The following is a 22,045-nucleotide window of genomic DNA, read 5'->3' as shown; positions in this document are numbered from 1 at the left end:
CAATGGACAGAGGGCTTAAACTGGATAAAAAGTGTACATTTGAAAACTATGATTTCTTCGGAAATTGTCCACTGCAGATCAGCGCTTTGAGTAGCCTCTGATTGTGACAAGATTGTCTATACATTCTCTTTTTTAGCATAAAAATTCTATAGATTCAAGGCTATCGGTTTCCATAAGAAATCTGCATTTTGTTTCTAAGCACTCAACTCAGCGATAATAGTAATAATATAACAACGATAAAACTTTACACTGTGTAGGAGGGATACAGCACTAAACAATTGCAGTATTATACAAAGGAAAGAAAAAAATGTGGCTCATTTTTCACCATCAATACAATCTGCAGAGGAGAGAAGATCACAGATCTTTGTCATGGCAGTGAAAATAAAAATCATTCATATACGTATATCAAAAATTCACAAAATGTCCTGCATTTGGAATATTCAAAATACATATCAGAACTCTTCAAAAGCATACATCTTGAGAAGGCTTAAAAGATGTGAAATATTGCTTCACTCAAAGCCATAACGGGGATGCATGTACAGTATGCGTGGTCATGAATGTGGTGGGAATATGAGGATCACAGACACACCGAACTTTTAAAAAAAGGAAAATAAAATAAAATAATGTGATATCGAAAAACAAAAAAAGTCACCAGAATCAAACCATGAATGCACAGGTCCCAAGTACAGCTGGCTACAAACAGATTCTAATGCATTTCATCTGCTCAGGAGAGGTATTCCCTTTAACAATTAGTTGTCCTATAAAATGACAAGAAGTAAAGCAGAGTATTTTCAGATACGTTGCAGCATAATCTTACTTTAAATTTGTGTGCGAGTATGTTTTTTTTTTTTTTTAAATTCTGTGTTTTTCCAGAGAGAGAGAGAGAGAAGAAAAACAGCAAATTAATTGCTGGCAAATGAAATAAGCATCATTGAGTGAGAAACTTTATCAGTGTATCCAAATGTGATTGTAATTTTGACAAAGTTTCTTGAATTAAAATCAGAGCACTGGACAAAATAAAGCGTCGGGGGAGAAATGTGATTCTTTCCCGCGTCAATCAAGTACAACTGTCCTAAAATCATTAATTTAAAAGACTCATGAGCAACACCACTATTCGCCTGATTTGAGATAAAATTTGCAATCTATAATATTCCTTCATTTTAATTCAATTCAAAAGCACAAACCCGTCCGGCCTGGAATAATGAGCACATTTTATGGCCAGCAGCTGCATGTCAGTGTACCAAGAAGTGATTAAATCAGATTCAGGGACAAATATTTCTGTGCCAGTGAGAACACCATTAGCAAAGACTTAAAGCAAGGCATGAATGTTACCACAGGAGGATATTTTCCAATTCTAGTCTGATCCCTCAAATCTGATTAGATGCAAAGGTGCTTGGGTTTCTTTTTTCGACCATGACTGTTGGTGAATAAAAACAGCAAACAGTTTCTCCCATGCACACCTGAATAATAGCATGAAGGTCAAATTTACAGGTGACTAAGGGGCTGATGTTTAATTATACATCCTGACAGACTGAGGAATGAAAAGGGTAGGAATGATTAAAAATGAACAGTGTAAGGCAAAAAGGGAAGTAGTGTGACCTTGCCTTTGGAATACCCAACAAAGCCACCAAACTGAATGTGCTTTCAATGGCCACACATTGTGAATTTCCCCCCCTTAGAGCCATTACACCGCTGACTGAAAAGGAGAGTACAAACATGACAGGTGACATTAAATCACCCGATGCATTTTTGGTCCACGTTGTGTAATTTCAACAGTATAAAAAAAAAAGACACTTGAATCTGCCAACCTGAAAAAAACAACATCTGTGAAGATAATGTGAATGAGGAATGACTGGGCAGAAGAGTACTGATGTCGTAAGAAAATAAAGACATGCGCGTAACCCAGTGAGCGTCAAAAATGATGACATCATACAGGTTAAATTTTTCATTTTTGTCACTGAACCCTGAGCTAAATCAAATATATCATTGTGTATATATACCAGGCTCATAGCAATCATGACCGTCAACTCACAGAGACCTGAGTTCGCCTCAAATGTGGCTACTGTAGGTAAACACTCCAAGTAGTCACACAATTGTCACTGGTACCCTCAGGCCTTCATTCTACAGATAAACAATCCCCAACACTGCTCAAGACGACTTGAGCCCATGCATTCTGCACTTTAAGTTAAAAAGGCAGCTACCATTAAAGAGAGGAAATAGATAAAAGTTACAAATAAGAGAGATTCGAACACTGATTTCACTCAAAATTAGGTAACTTCACTGTCCAGGGCTTGTGTTTGTTCTTGCTTCCCTCGTGTTAAAAACATGCACATTTAGTACTATGTTGGAGGGAAAATAAAAATAAAATGAAAATAAACATTAGCCCCAGGATTTTTTTTTTATAAGTGCTTGCCCTTCAAGTATTCAAGCATTGTATTTGAAATGGCCATTATTTGGCATTTTGACGATCCTTGCTATGAAAAAATTAAAAAAAAAAAAAAAAAGGAATTTATAACAAAATAAACTGTTACCAGGCTGAAAATAACCTCAGAAATTTCATGGACACGACAGTAATAAAAAAGGGTACGGTAAACTTCTTCATTTTTGTAGTTGCGGTTACTGAAATAAGTCCCTTACTGTTCAAACAAGTTACTTACTAAACAAGTAACTAATTACCCTCCGCCCCCCAACTCGACGCCCTCTCACCAGGAGAGGCGTTCTTTTTTTTTCCGACTGCATCTTTCAACCTTTTAATTGTGTTTCTTGAGGAGTCCATCTGTTGCACCATGGTCGTTGGGGCTGAAGTCGGGGCAGATACCATTGGATGTTTTGGTGGTGGCAGTGCCTTGCAGGTTCGGGGAAGACAGGCTGGGCTTCTTATGGTGACCATGGCAGGGGCCGCTGTGGAGGCCTTCGTTTTCTGTGTACAGGTAGTCCTCTGCAAAGTCTGGGTGCTGCTCCATAAAGCTTCTAAACTTGTCTGTGGAGAGACCACAAGAGGGCGCCAGAGGCAAAGCCAGCATGAGCAGAAGGCAGACAGAATGCCCAGAGACAGGCTGCACTTAAAACTCAAGTGGCATGGTTGTTGAATCTACAGCTACTCATGAGAGAGTTAAAGAATAAATAAATAAAAGCCAGGAAAGACTATGACTTCACAGAGCAAGAAAAGTTCAAAACAAAGATATGATTGAGAAATATTAAGGTAAATCAGTAACGGGGGATGGTTTATTTTACTTTCTTACCAAATGTGATCTTCCCTGTGTCTTCAGCATCAATGGCAGTAAACAGACGTGACACGCTGAGGTGAGCCACTCCTAAAGCCGTCTTCAGGATAACTGCCAACTCCATCTCTGTGATGGCACCGTCCTCCTCTGCCTCAAACATCTGGACAGAGATACAGTGGGGGAAAAAATGCAATGCAGATCTCTTTAACTTGGCTCATAATCGGGCAACCCTTGCATGCCTGGGGGTAAAAACAGTAAAACTTCTCTTTTAGCGGGAGCCCTTTTTCTGAAATATTGGTGGCGTTATAAATAATAAATCTGTCTGTATTCAATGGGCTTCATGAACCCTGAGGTAACAGAACTTGCTCAACTTTTAGAATCACAAAGCAATTCAAGTGAAGACATGAAGATGACTAACTTGAGCCATTCGGTTTTCATGCAACCACGACAACAGATTGGTTGCAACGATAACGCGTGACTCCACATTTCATCTGATGTTATAAGATAAAACGTGGAAACATTTGCTATTACGCTAAGCTGCAATGTATTTCATTACTCTGCAATGCTAAAACACAAGGCAACGTACAGTAAGTGGCATTTTAACGATGCAAATGTCATGCTGATCCTAAGCTAGCACAGAAAACTCCATTCTGCCTGGTGGTTAGATAAGCGTAAAGCTTGAAACAGAACATACCTTGAAGGCCAATTTCATCGTTTCCAGAGTTTTGGCAGGTCTGCAAACCACAGATAAGGCTATAACATATTCTCTGATATCGATGCAGTTATCTTCATGCTGGAGAGAGGAGAGAGAAAACAACACGTTACGAAAGGCTACTTATTTATTCGTTTCGCAGAAGTAGCTGTGTGTGATTGTTGTTTAGGTCAGGAAGACACTGCCACAATAAAACCTTTATGTGTTTGGGTGCAATACTGTAAATGTATCCCCAAATGAAAATCAGAGGCGCTCTGATTAGTTTCTAAACTGGATCTGGTATTGAAACCACCTTCCAGTCTTATAGTCTTGTTTTTATAAAAGCATTTTGTCAACTGACTGCTTAAGAGTTCATTCATGCCTTAAATCGAAGCACATATTGCTTACTGCATGCACATCACGTCTCTAGCTATATATCCTAACTACATTATTATATTGCAGTTCTATATTTGTAGCGAATGAGAGCTGCACACGAAGCGAAAGACACAATGGCCACTGAGGAAGCCTGTAGACTTATCATGGTTGTGAGGATAAAATCTCTCTACAGTCGTTACCTCATCAAAAAGAGCAAACATGTCTCGCAGCATGTCTGACACTGGCACATCGAGGAACTGAGCAAAATCATCCAAGTCCAGCTTCTGCCCCTCCAGCTTCCTGGCTCTGTTCCCATACTCCTGCAGAACCTTCTCAGTGTTCTTGGGTTTCAGCCTGGGACAGCAAGGGGAGGAAACTTTATGTTAATTAATAACTTGGCCATAGTGTGAACAAGGGAATTTAGAAAAGCAAAGAGTCAAAAAAGAAAGAAGAAAAACATTTAAAACAGTAGTCAGTAGAGCAGAGACATTGTTTCGCTCTGAATCTTTTCAAGACTATCCCATTGAGTTGTATAAATTCCTCGGATACTATGTTACTGTAGTTTGTTGGGCTGCATTAAATTGAATTGTTGTCCAATCAAATTCATGTTTTCTCCCCGTTTTCCCTCCCTTGGACTGTCAGTGGTCCTAGTCACTGCCAACTATTGGACTAGCCAGGGAGTAGACAGTCATGCGCCTTTTGCAATATACCTGGCATTGCCAGTTGCTCCTTTACCCCTGCCCCAACCCTGAGGAGATCACACTACCCCCCCCCACATCCCTTCCTGTGCAGGCACCTGACCAACCAGTGGGAGTCACTAGCAGAGGGACAAGAATCCGCAACTGCCTTATCACCCATGCACACGACCACTGCCAGAAATATAATCTGGCTCCCTGTGGTGTTTGTTGAGTATTTTTTCCCCATCTCGCCCTTGTGCGCCTTACTTACTGATGGGAGCATTGCATCGGAAGGTTTGAGTGACTCACCCCAGTCTCCTGACGAGCTTGGCATACTCCAGCAGACAGGTGTCGACTGGCAGTTTCAGCTGGCCCTCTGCCATGGCCAGCTGGCAGTCTTCGAATGAGTAGTCTGTGATGGGTACCCCCAGGGCTCTGGGTATAGCAGAGAGGAGACAATGGTGGGACATCAGTATGTGTAAATCGATGCAAACTTCGTTCAAAGCCCATAAGACCAATGTAGTAGCCAATGCGGCTGCTTGGATGTTTAGAACAATGTGTACAGTTTTTCTGTCCTTCTGCAGAACTTAGGTTTCCCATTCCAGGCTTAAAATAGAGGAGCACAGAATGTGAGTGTACGAGAGGACAGGTAGTAACTTTGGCCTGTGTTACCCGAGTATCCTGAACCTGAACCACAGGGGAGTTTAAATGGAAAGCAAAGTGGTCTATGAGTAAGAGGTATTGAACAGTGAATGCAAATGATAAGCTGCCACACCGCTCTATGTCCCTCCTAACTACTGAGACAAAGTAAAGCGTTTGTTATTTATAAGTGAATAACAATCAAAAGAGGTATCAAGTTATAGCTCTGTCAGTTTTACTTTTTGCTCATTGAAAAGATGAAATGGCACATATCATATGAATGACTTATTTTACTTTTACTTACTTAGCCATGATACGTCTCACATTGATAGCAAAGAGAGCAGGGTTCCTTTTCTCCTCCTCTGAGGGGGTGTAAACAGGAAGGAACTGCAGACAGAGACAGGAGTTAGTAATTAGCCAAATGCCAGACATTACAAGAGATTTTTTTTTTTAATATGTAATATATATTCTGTTTATTGTGGACACATGTTTATTCTCTTGCATGAAATTGGAATCCTACGCAGGTTTGAGTTGAAAAAACAAAATTACAAAACCACAGAAAGGAGAAACATTTTGAGCCTGTACTGTTGAGCTAAAAATGCAGCATCTTTAAAAATAGAGGATGGAGTGGAATCGATGACAGGAACCTCCTTTCACACACATTTAATGGTCTGGATTACTGTAAGTAAGTACTGTACCATGGGTAAAATAGAGCATGATCTACGGTCACATTAATATAGGAAGTATGTAGAGATAACTTCACACTTACTTCAATCACAAACTCGTTGTGCAACTGGCAGAGTGTCAACCACAAGATTTCAAACCTAGATAACAACAAGACATCATCAGCAACAAATACAGACACAAACAGCCATAATTGCAGCCCATGTCCAGAGGACATCTAATTTAGAGCCTCGGAGCAAAGGGCATGAATACCCACTGCATGTAAATGTGGCATTATTATTAAAGTTACTATGACATGTGTTTGGAAGGAAATGCCACTTTGTACTGTGTGTGTGCACATCCTTCAGTTTGAGCATGTCTTTTTGAGACTTAGTCAGACATTATGGAGTTCTGTTCAGCTGAGCTGAAAAGATCGCCAACTGCATTCGGAGGAAGCCAAACCAAAACAGGACAGAGTATTCTGTGGACACTACAGAGACCGATAATAAGGGCAGTCCTCTCTCTCCTGCAGCCATAACTAATCTGCTTCCACTCTATTTGAGATCTCATTGCGAAGACAGCGGTTCAGACCACAATGTTGGACTCCAAATTAATAACCTCCACTTGAGTTGCATAATATAATCACAACCTTTGCTGCGATGCTCACTAAAAAACACACAATGCAGATACATTCTCTAACAGTATCTTATCAGCAAGTGGAAACAGAGGCACAGCATATATGAAATGAAGAACTTGTGTGCTTACGCTCCGGGCCCTTGCCATGTCCACGTGATTGAGTCCTGGAAAAAAAAAACATGAAATCAAGACATTACACGACAGCTTGGAAAAAATATATTTCCAGGGTGCATTTTAAGACCAATAGACTTCCTGAATAGGAGGGCAAACCTTTCTGCTTAGTTGCACAACAAAAACCAGATTCCTCTTTTATCAAGTTTAGGCAGGATATCAGTTCCCATGTACTGTGTTTGACTGACGACTTGCAGAACATCGGAGCACCACTTCTGTCTGCAGAAGACTGTACAGGTTTGTTGGATTTATGCGATACTCAAACAATTCCTTTTCACAATGTACTTCAGTTAAAGTGAATTTTCCGCAGCCTCACTGACAACAAGCCTGAGCTATGCCATGGCCTCCTGAGTCATATCATGATTAGCCAGATTCTCAGTCAGGCCATCAGAAAGTTGCTCTGCACGCTCCACTGACTTCTTCTCATAGTCAGACTTGAATGACTAAAACTAAATCAGCCTCTTCGGCCTGCCAGTAGGTGTCTACTGAATCAAGAGTCAATTCTACACGGAATGTCAGGCCGCAATGAGTTTAGTTGACAAACTTGACCTCATCTGAGCATCCAGAATTTGTGGCCTTTTGGCTAGCACAAAGTTGGTGAAAGGGCAAACTCATCAATTCTCAATTACAGCTTTACCTATAGACAATTATAGCCACGGGCTATATAAACACATAATATAGCCCATGAAAATGCCAGAGCTAACACAGAGTACTACGATAGCACTGCAGGCTCCTTGTAAAATCTAATCTCCTACCACGGTCACAATTACATGTTGACTTTATACTTATTATGCACGTCTTGTATGTTGGCACAGTTAGGATTCCTGCTAATAACCCTTGGCACTCTAAAGCGTTTAGTTTGTAATATAGGCTACTATCTGCGACATGACAATACGATTCAGTAGGCAGAAAAACAGTGTGAACAATCGTGTTTGTAAAATTGCCACACAGGTGACCTATTAATAAGGAGATGGGGGGATAAAGCAGGAGTGATTCCACACTTCTCCTGTTTGATCTTACAAAATCTGGATTGTGAACATATCCACAAATGATCTTACCAGTTTATTAGGGTAACGAATCACCACAGGCTGCACTGGAACAGCTGGGATGAAGGCCCCTGCAAAAGTTAAAAGAAAAGACATAAAAGATGTGTTTCAAGTTGACCTATCCTCATAAACAGCAAATGGGATTGAGAATAAGACTACACAGATAAGTTGCATGGTTGACATTTGTTTGTTTTTGAAATTTTATCATTCAAAGACACAGGTGTAAAAAATTCAGGAGTATAAACACACTTTTAGATGATTTCAACATCTGCCAAATGAAGTCCATCATCCATTGATAGTCCATCATGCAACATCTTACGGAAAGTCATAAGTCACAGTCTTGCTGTTAAACTTACCTTTAAACTTTCACATCATAATTCCAAGCATATGAATGTGAGCAATGACTTTGGCGCTTATTCCTTACCGGTTAAGACCACACACTTAAAGCTAAATTCAAATGTACAATTTCATTTCGATAAGTCAGCATGCCCACTACGTTGAGTATGAAACATCAGAGCATGTTATGAGTAAGCTGCTTGCACCGTTACTTCAAAGGAAGGAAAAGAGAGAAAAGCTGAATAAGAAGAAAAATGATGAGGGAAGCGCTTTACCTGGCTTAAAGGTGATTAGGCAGGATCTATTGGTGCATGTTCCTTCTGGAAAAATCATGATCTGAAGGAAAGGAGGAACAGTTCACACATAACATAACGCAATGTTTTTAACAGGGAAGCTTTTTAAAAACATTACAAATCATGAATGTGTAATAGCGTGCATTACATCTAAGTTGCTGCAAGTCATATGTGCAGTTATTTGTCAGCTATGATAGATTTTACTCGTAAATGCCACATTGTTGGTAACTTCGTCCTTTTCATAGACGTCTACTCCTTTTTCAAGAACTTGTTCAGTATCTATGGGCTATGTCATATCATCAGAGAGCCAGTTTGTACTTTTTACTACAAACATAATAATTTCATTTTTAAATTGACTTGTTTTTAAAAATAAATTTGGCACAGATTATGTACAAAAAAAGATCAAATGAAGTCTGTTGATTTTAAAATCAGGTGCCAACAACCACATACATAAGTGTGCGGACCCCCCCCCTTTACCTGAGGCCATTCCCCTCCAGAGTGGGCTCTGCGTTTGATCTCCTCCACAGTCTTCTTTCTGGAGTCCTGGTCTGACCGTGAAACAAACACTGGCCTGATGTACTTAATCAAAGCTAGAAGCAAAAGCAGAGAAAGAGGAGAGAAAATCTAAATGATATAGAAACAATTTGCTTTTTGCATTTCTTTTGACACCTGTGCAACTTAAGATTCTCTGCATGGCCTGTACTTTTATATCCTTTATAACCTTTAGTGGTTAATATAGTGGGAGGGAATGGGGCCTCTGATTCAGACTTTTTTTTACAAATAACACAGGTAATGTATGCACTGCCTATAACAATGACTTTTGCAATGAACATTATGACCATAACTTTAAAACAATCTGGATTAATCCGCATTTAATAGGACTAACACACTGCTGCGGCTAAGAAAAGCAGGCCGCGGAAGACAGCAAAGCTCCTCTTTACATTAGCCACCGCTCTATTGGTGTTCTTAAAACACTTAAATCCAAATGACTCTACAACAGATCTGCACAGTGGTGAAGCGCAGAAGAATGTGGTACTGTTAAATAAAAAGCCTGTTACCTGGATACATACCATGAACTACTGTCAGTAAAGGCAAAACTTTAGCCAAAAATGCTTACTTATCCACACTGGGTGGTGGAAAGGCAAACGTGTTACTCACAGGCAATATTTCAAAATGGAAATTATATAGGACAGCTTTAAACTAAAATTACATTATTAAATATTAAAATTTACGGCCCTTTCAAAGCAGCAATTAAAGTCTTCACACAAAGACTGGAAGCAGAGGAAAGCTGCCAATGTGACCTCATCGTATGTGGCCAGACGTGATCAAAACTCATTTAGATGCTGGATCCTCTACATTTAACACAGTCATTAGTTCCTCGACACTGGCTGCATAAGTCAGCGTTGTTTCACGTGTTGATCACAAATGATGGTCTAGAGGCTTTGAGTAAGGTAGTTCCTGCTACTACGTTGATAAGGTCAGGGTTTTGAATGCCGATGGGGTGATTTGGCTGATGGAAAGAATTTATAACTGTAATTCATACATTTACAAATACTGTCATCCTGTGAGGCAAACATGATGCAGGATGAAACTTAATCCACATGGATTCATATCAGTTAAAAGTGCCTTGGGAAACTCAGCTATATTGTGGGGTAGTTAACACAAATATCTTTTTTTTTTGTATTTGCCTAAAAAAAAAAAAAAAAAGCATGATCAGACCATTTTACCACAAAAACACAACTGCATCTTGACAAAAGTTTTCTCACTTGAGTGACACTACTACTGTTAATTTCACTTCCTATAGCATAGCCACCTGACTGTGTCAAACTAAGAAAACCCTCTTGAGGTGGATGTGAAAGTAGGTGGACTCTAGAAAAGAGGAAAGAAATTAGTGGACTCAAGGGGCATGAAAGCAACGTTGAAAGGGAACTTGCGTTACCCTACACGGCTGAGGAAATTCTTGCCAAAACAGGTAACAAGATGTCAAATATATGGTTAAGATGGTCTTGCACAAGCCAGTAACCAAGTCAGTAAACACAACAAATCTTTCCCATCCCAGCGACTAAATGGAGAATGGACATTTCTGAACTACAAAGGAAAAAAGTACAAGGAAATGGGAAAGGAACTGTAATTAGACAAAGTTTGGGGTTTTGTACATCTTGACAGCATTTGCCTGTACATCCCATCTTGATCATTACATAGGAAAACAAAAGCAAAGTTGCAGGTTTCTCTAAGACAGAGAGTCAAAAAGAAAGGGATATACAAGCTAAGGAGACTGAAGAGAACATAAGATGAAGTGAGGGCACGAGAAGAAGAAATTGATTCCAACTGTGAGCTGTCTGCTGACAGGAAGGGATTAGTTCTCTAGCTAGTGCCCTGCGAGACACTCTACACACGTCACTGAGGCTGATCAGGTCTTAATGCTTATTCTGGATTCCGTTTGCTTGGCCAGGCACTGGTGCCTGGTTCCTAAGGCCAACAGGACTAGGACAAACTAAAGTTGGAAAGCCACGTACATGGATAGCCTTTTAGCATTTTCAGGACAGCCCAGTGTCACCGGACACAGTGAACACAGTGTTTGTGCTCCTTAGAGTCCTTCAAAACGTCATCTTGCGTGCACTGCATCTTGCTTCTGATTGCATGTTGTTGACAAATTGCCAGTGAGTAAATATGTCCAAATATGTTCTAAAACCTGTGATACAAGCATGCAAGGTGGTGATGAAGTGGCTAATTACTGATCTCCAGGGCCGAGCTGGAGGAGGAAAAAGCAAGGCTAAAAGAACACACACCTAGCCCTTTTATGTCCTGCTTCCAGGGGCATACAGCAAATGCCCAAACTGGCAACTACAAAGGAAACTGAACTTGCAAGGTAGTTAATAGGATCTGCTGTTAGCGAGTGTACTGACAGCAATTGAGCAAGTCCTGTTGGACCTCTGCATGAGGCCTTGGGTAGTGCACAGACAATAACTCCAGCTAGCTATCTGGACAGCTCTGCTGTGTGCCAGGATCCTTCACTGGCAGTGGTGCCACCGCAACAACTGATAGTCACAATAATGTCTCTCTTTAACAAGTGCAGGTGGATGATTTCATTTGGGAATCCATTTGCTCTAACATCACAATGATGGATAGTAACTGAGTCAGAGACGCAGGTTGAAACAAAATATGCAGAGACTGTGAGGTTTAAGTGGGATTTCAGCCCTCATGATCTCCCACTGACATAATGAAACAAAAAAACTTTTCCCCAGACATTTCTGGTTCAGGTTCATATTTGAGGCTGCTGGCTAGCGACTACAATAAATACTGTCATATAAAATCAATTTGAGTTATTATATTATTTTCCTTTCCCATTCGGAGTGTGATCATTTATCCAGAGAAGAGTTTTACTAATGACGATGTCACAACACTGCAAAACTGATGCTTGAAACGTCATGCTTTAAAAAGGACAAACTTGCTGAGTCAGACTTGACTAATCAAACGGTTTCTTTCCCTCTACACCAAGGCGTGTTTATTTTTTGTGCATTTACACATTTCCAGGGTTACTCATGCTGTACTTGGGGAAAAAAAAAAAAAAAATCTGCAAAGTGATTGGGCAATCTCTTTCCCTCAGAGCACATCACAACACAAGCCACATATTGCATATACTAAACTCTTCTAGAACACACATGTGGCTGACCAAGTTTGGGTAACAGCTGTACATTTTGTGATCACTGTTCTTCAAATTGGAGTCCTTAAAATATCTGTTCTCTCTCTCTCACAACATAGGAGGTCATAGTCATAGAGGCACCGGTGAGAGCAGTATATACTTGTATGAGTTTGTTACTTACTGCCCCAGAGAGGTATATCCTTGCTCTCAGCCTTCATCACAATCGAGGCCATTGACATTGTAACTGGGATGGCATCAAAGTATGAAGAGTGGGGTGCCAGGGTGAGGATGGGTGCTTCTGCGGGCAATGCCTTTCGCCCTTTCACGGTCATCCAATGGAAACCTCCCGCAAACCACATGACCCGCATGATGATCTTCAGAATTATGTCCACCAGTCTGGAAACAAGATCAAGCGTGTCATTTTCAACTGCAGATGGGGAAAACATAGCAGAAATACAAGGCTGGGAGGGGTCATGATTTATGGTACAAAATAAACTGGGTCAATGAGTGGTGACATGAGTAAAACCGACACCATTTAACAGAAAGAAATAACAGTTAACGCCGTGTGAGGCAGTTTTCCATTATGTATGTAGAATCTGTCATTAGTGCAGTCTAACCCATTGACTCTGTTATGCCTCTCCCCCATTTTCTTTATGGCCAACTTAAATCAAAAGCTGATTGATCGCCAATCTAGACCAATAAACATCCTGGCCACAATCTTGGATTTGCAAAGGTTGCCATTAATTAGCTGGCATCAGCACTAAAATAGATTTGCAAGTTTGATGTGAACCTTTTAAGGGAGCAAAGTGTGATTAATAACTTCACAATGTGCAAAACATCAAACCTGTGTTTCTTTTTTTTTTGCATTTCGTGCACTTGTCTTTTTTTCCCCACAGAACCTTCATTCAGTTAAAAAAAAAAAAAAAAAAAAAAAAAAAAAAAAAAAAATCACTCTCACATTTAAATGCCAAACATCATTTACACCCAAGTCTCTGAACTTGACATTATTCACCTGCTTGTTCATTAACCTTTAGACTAGTATTTGTAGTTTTTTGTTTGAAATTAGATTTCAAGAGAAGGAGACCTGTAGCTGCTGTGGGGACTGTCAAAGTTAAAAAATGACTCAGAATAAAATGAGATAGGCAACATGTATCACATTGGGATTTTGTTAGACTAAAATTGGACATTTAAAGCCCAGTTCAGACCAAAGATTTGCGATGAGACGAAACAGTTTTAGTATGTCGGAGGGAAAAGTTGCAGCTCATCTCCGCTCCACTCAAGCTGGCTGCTGGTGTTGCCTGCAACTCAGCTTGTCAAGTCACCAGCGGCTGGATTCAAAACCTTAGGCATGTCACCTGTTTTTAACTGCTCATCACAAAGTCAGCAGATCAAGTCAGCAAACTGTCAGCTGATCAAAACGGCCAACGTTTGGATGGAAATTCCTCTACATGACTCTGGGAACAGATGGGAGAAACCGACAAAAGAAGGGAGATTTCCTGTCTCAAGTTCACAGCGTTAATTTGCATAAGCCCCCTGGGTATTCTGTTGAGGCACCTATAGACAGCTCCGCATTCTCAACCCTCCTGTTTTTTTGTTGTTGTTTTTTTTACATTTTTGTCGTTTCAACAATACTGGACATGCAGCAGTAGAAAGTAACTCACTTTCACTACTCTCATTCATATTTCAACATGCTACAAATAATACCCAGCCTGAAAAGCCAGCAGCTATAATAGGGGTACAGAGAGAGGTTGCCATGTTGATGATCTTGAATACATAGCAACATCATCTTGTCTTGTTGCATCGGTATAAAATGGCAGGTTTCAGAGCATTGCAGGCTGGCGAATTGCAAGTAGCTGCAAGTTTCACCTTGTCTCACAGTGAATCTTTGGTCTGAACTGGGCTTTCAGGCCATGACGCATCAATGTCAGGCCTTCAGTAAGCATCTGTGCCCCTAATTTGTGCGGGGGGGTCCCACATCATCGTCAGCTTTTTGGCCGATTCGGCATGTTGAATCGGCAGCGGAGCCTGTCGATGACGGAGATCACTCCGATTGGCACGAGAAGAGAAACTGAAGTGAAAAAACGGTTTGTCATGATCGAGAGGGGTGAGAAAACGGAGAAATGGTAAGGGAACACTGCTACTGTCACCTGCTGGTATGGAGAGAACATACATGCTAGTTGGTCATGGGCTATATTCTTTGTGGTGTGTTCAAGTGCAACTTTTTGGACCACACACACAGGTGACATGAGGCGACGCAACACTCAGCTTTCTACACCACTGGCTGACCTGGTGTGCCAGACATTTCAGCTCCTTTTTCATAGTTGCACTCTTACAACCACCAGTGTAAAGTGTAAATTGTTGCAATTCATGTAACAATAAACTCATCAGTAGGTGACCCATTGCACAACAAAGCAATATCTTCAATATCTTTAATGTGTGTGTAATGTGTGTGTAGTGTGTGTAATGTGAAGTAGCATTTCTGAACAATGTGATTTTCTATTCATTGTGAAAACAGCATTGTAAACTGGATGGCTAGCTGCTCACAGCATTCAACCACAGCTGATGTCAAGTCCGAACATGCTTGCACAAGTCTTTGCAATACCAATGTTGAAATTTTACTTCTTTATAGGAATTAAAGAGCTTCCTGAAATTCAGCATTCAAACAAACAAAAACACATATGCGTAACAAAGCACCCACCTCCTCCAGAGGCACTGGGGTTCAACGGTGGTCTCTGAGCGTCCTACTGAGGCCAGGAAGGCAAAAGGCCAAGCCAGCAGCATCATGAATGCAGCCATGAGTAGACGGATGGGAAACAGTGTGACTGTCATTAATGCAATCTGTAAGAGATTGAGGAAAGGAAAAAAAAAAAATTTGTTAATGAAACATATCCAGCTATACACATGTTTAGTAAGTCATCTTGGCACTGTTGCAGTCTCAGTTTGACTTTAGGCTTCACCGTATCAGGACATTTGCAACAACAGCAATAAATGCAGTGAAATTGCATTCTCAATATGGCCCTTTTTGCATGCAGTAATTATACCTACGATAGACACATTATCATGTAAATGTTACATACAACATGTATTCTTTATTATTAAAGGCTCACACAAAACCTGGCACTTTATTGTTTGGGTAAAATGGTGACGGTTTACTTTACAGCTTTTTATGACTCCCTGATAACAGGACTTATCTTCTGTCAATATTTGTCCTGATAGCAACCACTACTGGGCAGCATGAAGTCTATTTGCATTCTCTTATCTGGGGAGAGTTCTTGTCTGACAGGATGGTCAATTCAAATCAGTCAATTTAAAGAAGGTCTTTAAAGTCACTTTTCCGTTCCTTCAAACATACCCTGCTCTGAGAAATAATCATGGCTACATTATGATGGCAATATCTACATTACAGATGTGTTGTCTTGACTATGGGGGGAGGGAGTTGCAAAATTATGTTACACAGTAATCCTTTTACTGTTATCGCAGTGACACACCACCCTACTTTCAGTCTGTTTTCATCGTCCTCCAAATTATTTGCTTAATTATGCATGACTGCCACATAAAGTTCTCTTTTTATACATATATACACTCAGTTGCCAGTTTATTAGACAAACCTAGCTATCTAAGTCCTACGTGCATGAATCACAATGGTTATAATGTTCCATTTGTGTTGAAACTGTGAGGTGTACATTCAACTATATCGTCATTTTAGAGGTTGTAGTTTGTCAGATTATTACAGGACTATTTTTTAGACTGCATGAGTTAAGATAGCTGTACCTAATAAACTGGCGACAGAATGTAAAGTATACAAATTTTCACAAGAAAGAACAAACAACTGAGCTAGGACCTTTTTTCTACAATAAAAAAGAGGCCTTGCTGGGAATGCTTTAGAGCCACTGTATAATGCATTTGTTGAAATATTTATTCAGACCAAAGGCATGAGAATGCATGAATGTCACTTAGAATTAAAACAGGCAATGCTACAAAAGCAGAGAGGTTATTTAGGTTAGAGGGAACTTGGGCATTGTACTAAAAGGCATCTCTCATCATGCAGTTAAGGTTTGTCACAGTCTTAAAAGTGAATGGGAAAACAAAAACATTCATTTGGACAGATAAAACATAGGAATTATATTAGCGGCCAACATTGGGCCTACATTGTAACAATATTAATTGTACAAAATGAGCTTCGTCTTCTTGGTAACAAAATCCCAGGCTAGTCTAAAGCAGCTCCACGTTGGAGGTGTAGCAGTTTGTGTGCATTACTAACGAAATGCAAACCCACAATCATAGTCAATTGTGTACTCCTTGATCTGCAAAACTGCACGTTTAACCATGCAACCGACCATATTATGCAACCAAAGGTTGGAAGAGCAATCCTATGTGTGTGAAGTGAAGTACGTGCTTCAGTGGCAGTTTCACACTAACCTCAAAGTAGACTAAACGTGCCTTGTTCAATTCTGAATACATTGTCAAACCAAGAGAACTTCATCAGCAATTGTTCTTCAAAGCCTGTTGTCCATCATGTGGCTGATGGCCTGTTTTAATTCTGACTCAGATAGATAGATAGAAGTCTTCAAGTTATACCGATGACAAACACACAGCCATGGTCGCAAAACGTGCTTTCCATCTGGTTTAATTGACTTTTCATGACTACATGAAAACTCAAGCAGGAAGTCAGACAGAAAGAACGGAGAGAACTTGAACTGTAGCCTTTTCAGTTGTACTTGAAATGTGTGTATGAGCTTCCTGTTTTCAAAATGTTGATGTCTCAGTCTCACAAGCCTGAGTTATTGTCCTCCTTGGACAGCGTTAGGTCAGGGGGGAGTAGCAGCAGAGTGTTTAGTTTTTCAAACTCATTAACAAGGCAGTTCTGTGTGGTGGTGGGGCACAAAATGAATAATTCAATAATGCTTTAAAGTGCATTATCTAACCATATGTTATGATATATAGTTTTCACACTGTGACAGATTTTGGTTGTAGACTAGTAGGCTAGTTGTAGAGCATGAGGAAAACAGAACTGTGGAACCACCCCCCCCCATTCTGGTCACTTAAAGGGGAAAAATGTCAAGCAGTTCGCTGGTAAAGGGGCAGTTAGACCAAGTAGGATCTGTGTTGATGGTTGCATGCTGCTTCAGGTACTGGTGACAAAACAAAACATAATAATGCATCCCCAAGTTTGAGGGGCTTCTAAGATGAAAAATACAACAACATAAAAAAGACAAGCTCACAGGGGCGCCTTTTTAAGCTTTACTTTAATCACAGCTCTCAAGCAATACTGTAAATGAGTTATTGACGCTGTACTGGGAGTTACTCAACCTTTAAGTTCACCAACTGCACCTTAACATTCTGTCTGATGAATATGAATGACTATTCTTGTGAGGAACACATCAGTTACCCACCTCTTATGCCAATCCACAGTAATACTGATCTCTGTGGGAATAAGCTATTGATTCATTGCTGCTCTGGCAGGATCGAAACAGATTTAGGTCTTTGCGAGGTTCCCCAATAAGTCACACAAGGAATACAAATCAGGCTTGTAAAAGCTAAGATGGGAATGAAATTAGCTTTAACGTTAGCAGCTTGCCCTCTTGACAATTTACCAACGTTTAGGGTTCAAGGCTAGATTAGGATTAGTATGTTTGCTGATGCACCAAATCAGAAACAAAAACACAGCAATAAGTTCTTACATCAAGTCTATGCCAATCAACTCTGTGGATCGATTAATTAGCCCATCAAGTTGCAAAACTGCAAGAGCATCTTTATATAGACTGAAAGGTCAGGCTACTGAAATACAATATAGCCCTTTAATGAGTATCATTCACAAGTCTCCACAATTGCCCCAAACATTGTAGCAACTATGGAAACGTTTATTTAGTCAAACATAACCACCTTATTATCTATAAACCCCCATGTCACACAAAAAACTAAAAGTCTCAAGTTACCAAAAAGAATTAAAGGTCTCCTCTCACCTGTATGGTCTACAGCAGCCATTTGCAATCTAACAAATCTCATCTGGTCCTATTACAATCACTCCTTGACAAGCACTAGGGAAGGTTTTACAAATATAACCATAATAGCCAAAAAATTATGTGCAATTGTAACACTGAACAATCTACAATCTCTACGGGTTAATCAGTCTATCGACTGCGAGACAGAACTATCACTTTTTGCTCAGGTCTTCTGAGTTTCAGTTCAGATTGCATCTTCCTCAAGTTTCTGTGGATGCGAAAGCAAGACCGGCACAACTTGCTGAAAACAGTTGTTCTCAGTTACATCAGAACAACCAGGAAACTCAATTCCATCACTTCATGACCCACTTTTGGGTCAGCATTCAAGAAACCGGTTTTAAGCGCCTGGCCTCTCTGGCTTCTTTAATGCAAAGTCATGACACATGTATGCAGTTTACTGCTTCATTAATACCTTTCTTGACTTTATTACGTAAACCTTGCGGGAGCAACCATAAAGAAAACCCAAGTTCGTTAGTTTTGATGCACCTGACTTTCTACCTTTGTCCCTTTCATTCTCTGTCAAAAGAGATAGAAGGAAAGAAATGTGTGTGAGCCTCCCCTGGTCACTATTCTTACTCGTAACAAGACACGCTTGTATGCCTGCTATGCCAGAGTAGCGCCATTCATAAAACGGAGGCTCTCCCATTAGACTGAACTCTGTTACTGAAAATACCTCACAGCTGTGTCCCAATTCCACACTGTTTACTAATTATTTACAGTATACCCCATGCACTCATTTTTAAAAAAGGTAGCCATTTTGACACTTTAATGTGATTTACTCTTTGTATTTACAGGAAATAATACTAGAAGTATTGCTGGATGTCAAACTGCAACTTTAGAAAGCTGCTGCCAATTTCAAATTTAACACACTATTCCCAAGATAAAAGACATTTGTTCTTTCATCATAGCGCTCTGTGTGCCAAGAGCTCACCAACAAATTACAGTCATGTCGAACAATTTTAGAATGCATGCTGACATTTTTAATCATACTGTGTTGGTCTTTATTCCAGTGTGACCGTACTACATATTCTACCCTGATGAGAACAGTCAAACAGGGACACAAAGCGGGGAAATGGCTATCAAACCTCATCTGAATCCCAATGCTACTGTGCAAATGTATGTTTTATTGAACCAGGATCCATTCAATCAATGTACTGATTAACGCTGACCCATGGCTCACGGTGGACGGACACACACACACACACACACACTCACACAAGCTCCCATAACTGTTTAACCTATTCAGAGATCATATGCGATTAAATACACAAAGGCCCACATGTGCCTCCAAATTTATATGCAGCCACAGTTTGAAAGAACAAGATAATAAAATGTGCACCCAAACACGATATGTGTGTGTGTGTGTGTGTGTGTATCTATGCATGACACATGTTGTAATATTGGCAGGGAAGGCACAATCTTTTCATGTGTGCAGTATCTAAAAGATACAGCAGCCTTTTAAACCACTGATTTTTGCTCTTGCCTCTGCAGGCTGCATCCAAATTATGCACATTTTCACAGCTTTGGAGCAATGAAGCTCAAAAATATACAACTTGTGACAGGTAGCCTGAAGTGGCCTGCAAGGTAACACCTTTAGCAGAGAAGCCTGAAAGCTCTAAATCTGATTATCAACAGCAATGACGGGTAACGCTAGCTGGGCTGCATGTCTTCCTCTGCGCTGCAATATTGCTCTATTTCATCAGATAACTACCCCATTTCAAACGAGACTGGTCAAATAACGTGTGAGCATTAGCAGCTGGGGTTAGTCGCAAATGGGGCAAAAATAAAGATGACTGTGGGTTTTCCACCCCTTTCTCCACCCTGCACATCCACACGTGTTGGTTACTGGTTGAGAGGGACGCACCATGATGGCCAAATACACAAATACACACACACACACACACACACACTAGAGAGGCTAGAAAACGGCGCTGCGTTTAAAATAAATGGCACATTTAGTTGTTTCAGCACAAACGTGACATTTTAAAAGGCTACCGAGCAACATGCTCGTGTCTAACATGCTGTGATAACAGTTAAAGAGCAACAAGCTAGGCCCATCCTGGACAGGCGGCCATGCTCCAATAGCGGTGTCTCATTTTCGTGGATTGTTAGCATGTTTTTGGTTGAAAGGAGTTGATTTTCGCGGTTTGAAAACTCATGTGTAGGTATATACGTGTCGCTGCTACATCTTGACGGTATTTTTCTTTCAATACCAGTCTCATCTCTGTTACGATACAGATTTGGAGCAGAGCAGCGAGCCACTCAGGGCAGGAGGGAGAAAGCAACATGTATGTAGCCACCGTTAGCTGGCTGGCTAACACTATTAGCTCAGCTGACTGCATGCAATCAGGAAAAAAACTGCCAAGTTAAATGATGGTGACAGCCTCTCCACTGTGTCGCACTAAGGTGTTAACGTCCTACAAACTGCTACAACAGCACGTTGACATAACTGTGGGAGAGTAAACCATTTGCCTGCGAGCATGATTTTTACCTTTGCCTTTTCCAGAGGGGTGAATTTCAAGACGTGCACAAAAGGGTTTCTGAACGGAGGAGCTTGGTCCATCTTCTTTCCATCTCCTTCCGTCGCACATTGCCTGTTGGTCGGTAACCTCATTCTTACAGGCAGTAAGGCCAGTCGAGGTTGCAGGTATATCCTTAAGATTCAAACCAGAAAATTGATTGTGCCTGAAAGGAAGACTCTTCACGCAAAAAAAAAAAACGCAGCTCCACTTGTCCGTCTTGCACGGTGGCTAATTGAGGTGGCAGTGCAGGGTTATTACCGTTATCTTTCTCTCCCGGACAGCATGGAGGGATAATGGTTAGCTCAAGGATTAGCTGGGGATATCTGAAGTCGCCGCTATCTTTCTGCCTACAGTGCGCAGGACGCCTTCCTCCTCACCGTGTTCCCCAATCTGCCCGCTAGCTCTGGATGCTAACCGAGCCACGACTCCTCTTCTCTGACAGGGCGCATGCGCAGGACACATCCTCCGTATCCACACCATTGTGCCTAGCACGATGCGATGCTGCCTTCAAAACCCTCCAAAATATCGTAATTTCGAAGTCAAAGCATTGGTTTGCAATACTTGTCAATTGGCATGGGGGAAAAAAATGGGCTCACGTAAACCAATATAAGTGCCACACAATGCACGTGCTTGTACATAGCTGGGATAGATACAGAACTGAAAGATACAGATTACTGAGATACAATATTGTATGCTGCTATAATGTGTTTCATGTGTTGGATGTTACTGCATCTCTGCCATTTATTTATTTGTTTTTGTTTGTTTTTAACTCCTGTGCTTTTTTGTGATTTCTTGTTATGCGCCAAAATACCAAGTACAATTCATTGTGTGTGATTCTGATAACAGGCCAATTTACTTTCAGAAAGTGTGAGTGTGTGTGTGTGTATGAGGAGGCAGTACCGGCTGCTTTGCTTGGTACAAAAAGGAAAGGTTATACCTATTAATAGCAGACTAGAATTGGACTCCAGCTCTTTGTGTAGTGGAGGAGTGGGAGTCATAAAAGTTGGTGTTTATAATTGGACGGCTTAGTGAAAATGTACAGTAAAGTGGGTTTTATGGTCCACAAGAGCTATGTCTGTCCATTGCTACAACTCAAGTGTGTGTGTGTGTACGTAACTGAGTGGGTG

General features: G+C 40.6%; 1 protein-coding gene across 1 annotated transcript; it reads right to left on the bottom strand.

Moving 5' to 3' along the window:
- Positions 1-1,136: 1,136 nt before the first annotated feature.
- On the bottom strand, positions 1,137-21,120 carry LOC139205163 (lysophosphatidylcholine acyltransferase 1). Its single transcript, XM_070835302.1, has 14 exons — positions 20,888-21,120; positions 15,093-15,232; positions 12,576-12,790; positions 9,229-9,341; positions 8,734-8,794; positions 8,135-8,193; positions 7,035-7,069; positions 6,376-6,430; positions 5,911-5,993; positions 5,277-5,402; positions 4,491-4,644; positions 3,919-4,017; positions 3,243-3,384; positions 1,137-2,980 (listed from the first exon to the last, which is right to left on the bottom strand). Exons 1-14 carry the CDS (start codon positions 21,008-21,010, stop codon positions 2,751-2,753), a joined length of 1,635 nt encoding a protein of 544 aa, XP_070691403.1. The 5' UTR covers positions 21,011-21,120; the 3' UTR covers positions 1,137-2,750.
- Between the last annotated feature and the right edge of the window lie 925 nt (positions 21,121-22,045).

This window comes from Pempheris klunzingeri, chromosome 8 (genome assembly GCF_042242105.1).
Source record: "Pempheris klunzingeri isolate RE-2024b chromosome 8, fPemKlu1.hap1, whole genome shotgun sequence".
Taxonomy (NCBI): domain Eukaryota; kingdom Metazoa; phylum Chordata; class Actinopteri; order Acropomatiformes; family Pempheridae; genus Pempheris; species Pempheris klunzingeri.
The sequence above is the reverse complement of the archived record's forward strand: the minus strand, read 5'-3'. Positions and strand labels throughout refer to the sequence as shown.

What these genes read in the sequence shown, in the direction of transcription:
- LOC139205163 (XM_070835302.1), bottom strand. Translation starts at nt 21,010, where the DNA reads ATGAGGTTACCGACCAACAGGCAATGTGCGACGGAAGGAGATGGAAAG. An exon ending in CCCCTCTGGAAAAGGCAAAG is followed by an intron (nt 15,233 to 20,887) that starts GTAAAAATCATG and finishes AATCTCTTACAG; the next exon opens with ATTGCATTAATGACAGTCAC. An exon ending in CCCCAGTGCCTCTGGAGGAG is followed by an intron (nt 12,791 to 15,092) that starts GTGGGTGCTTTG and finishes TCTTGTTTCCAG; the next exon opens with ACTGGTGGACATAATTCTGA.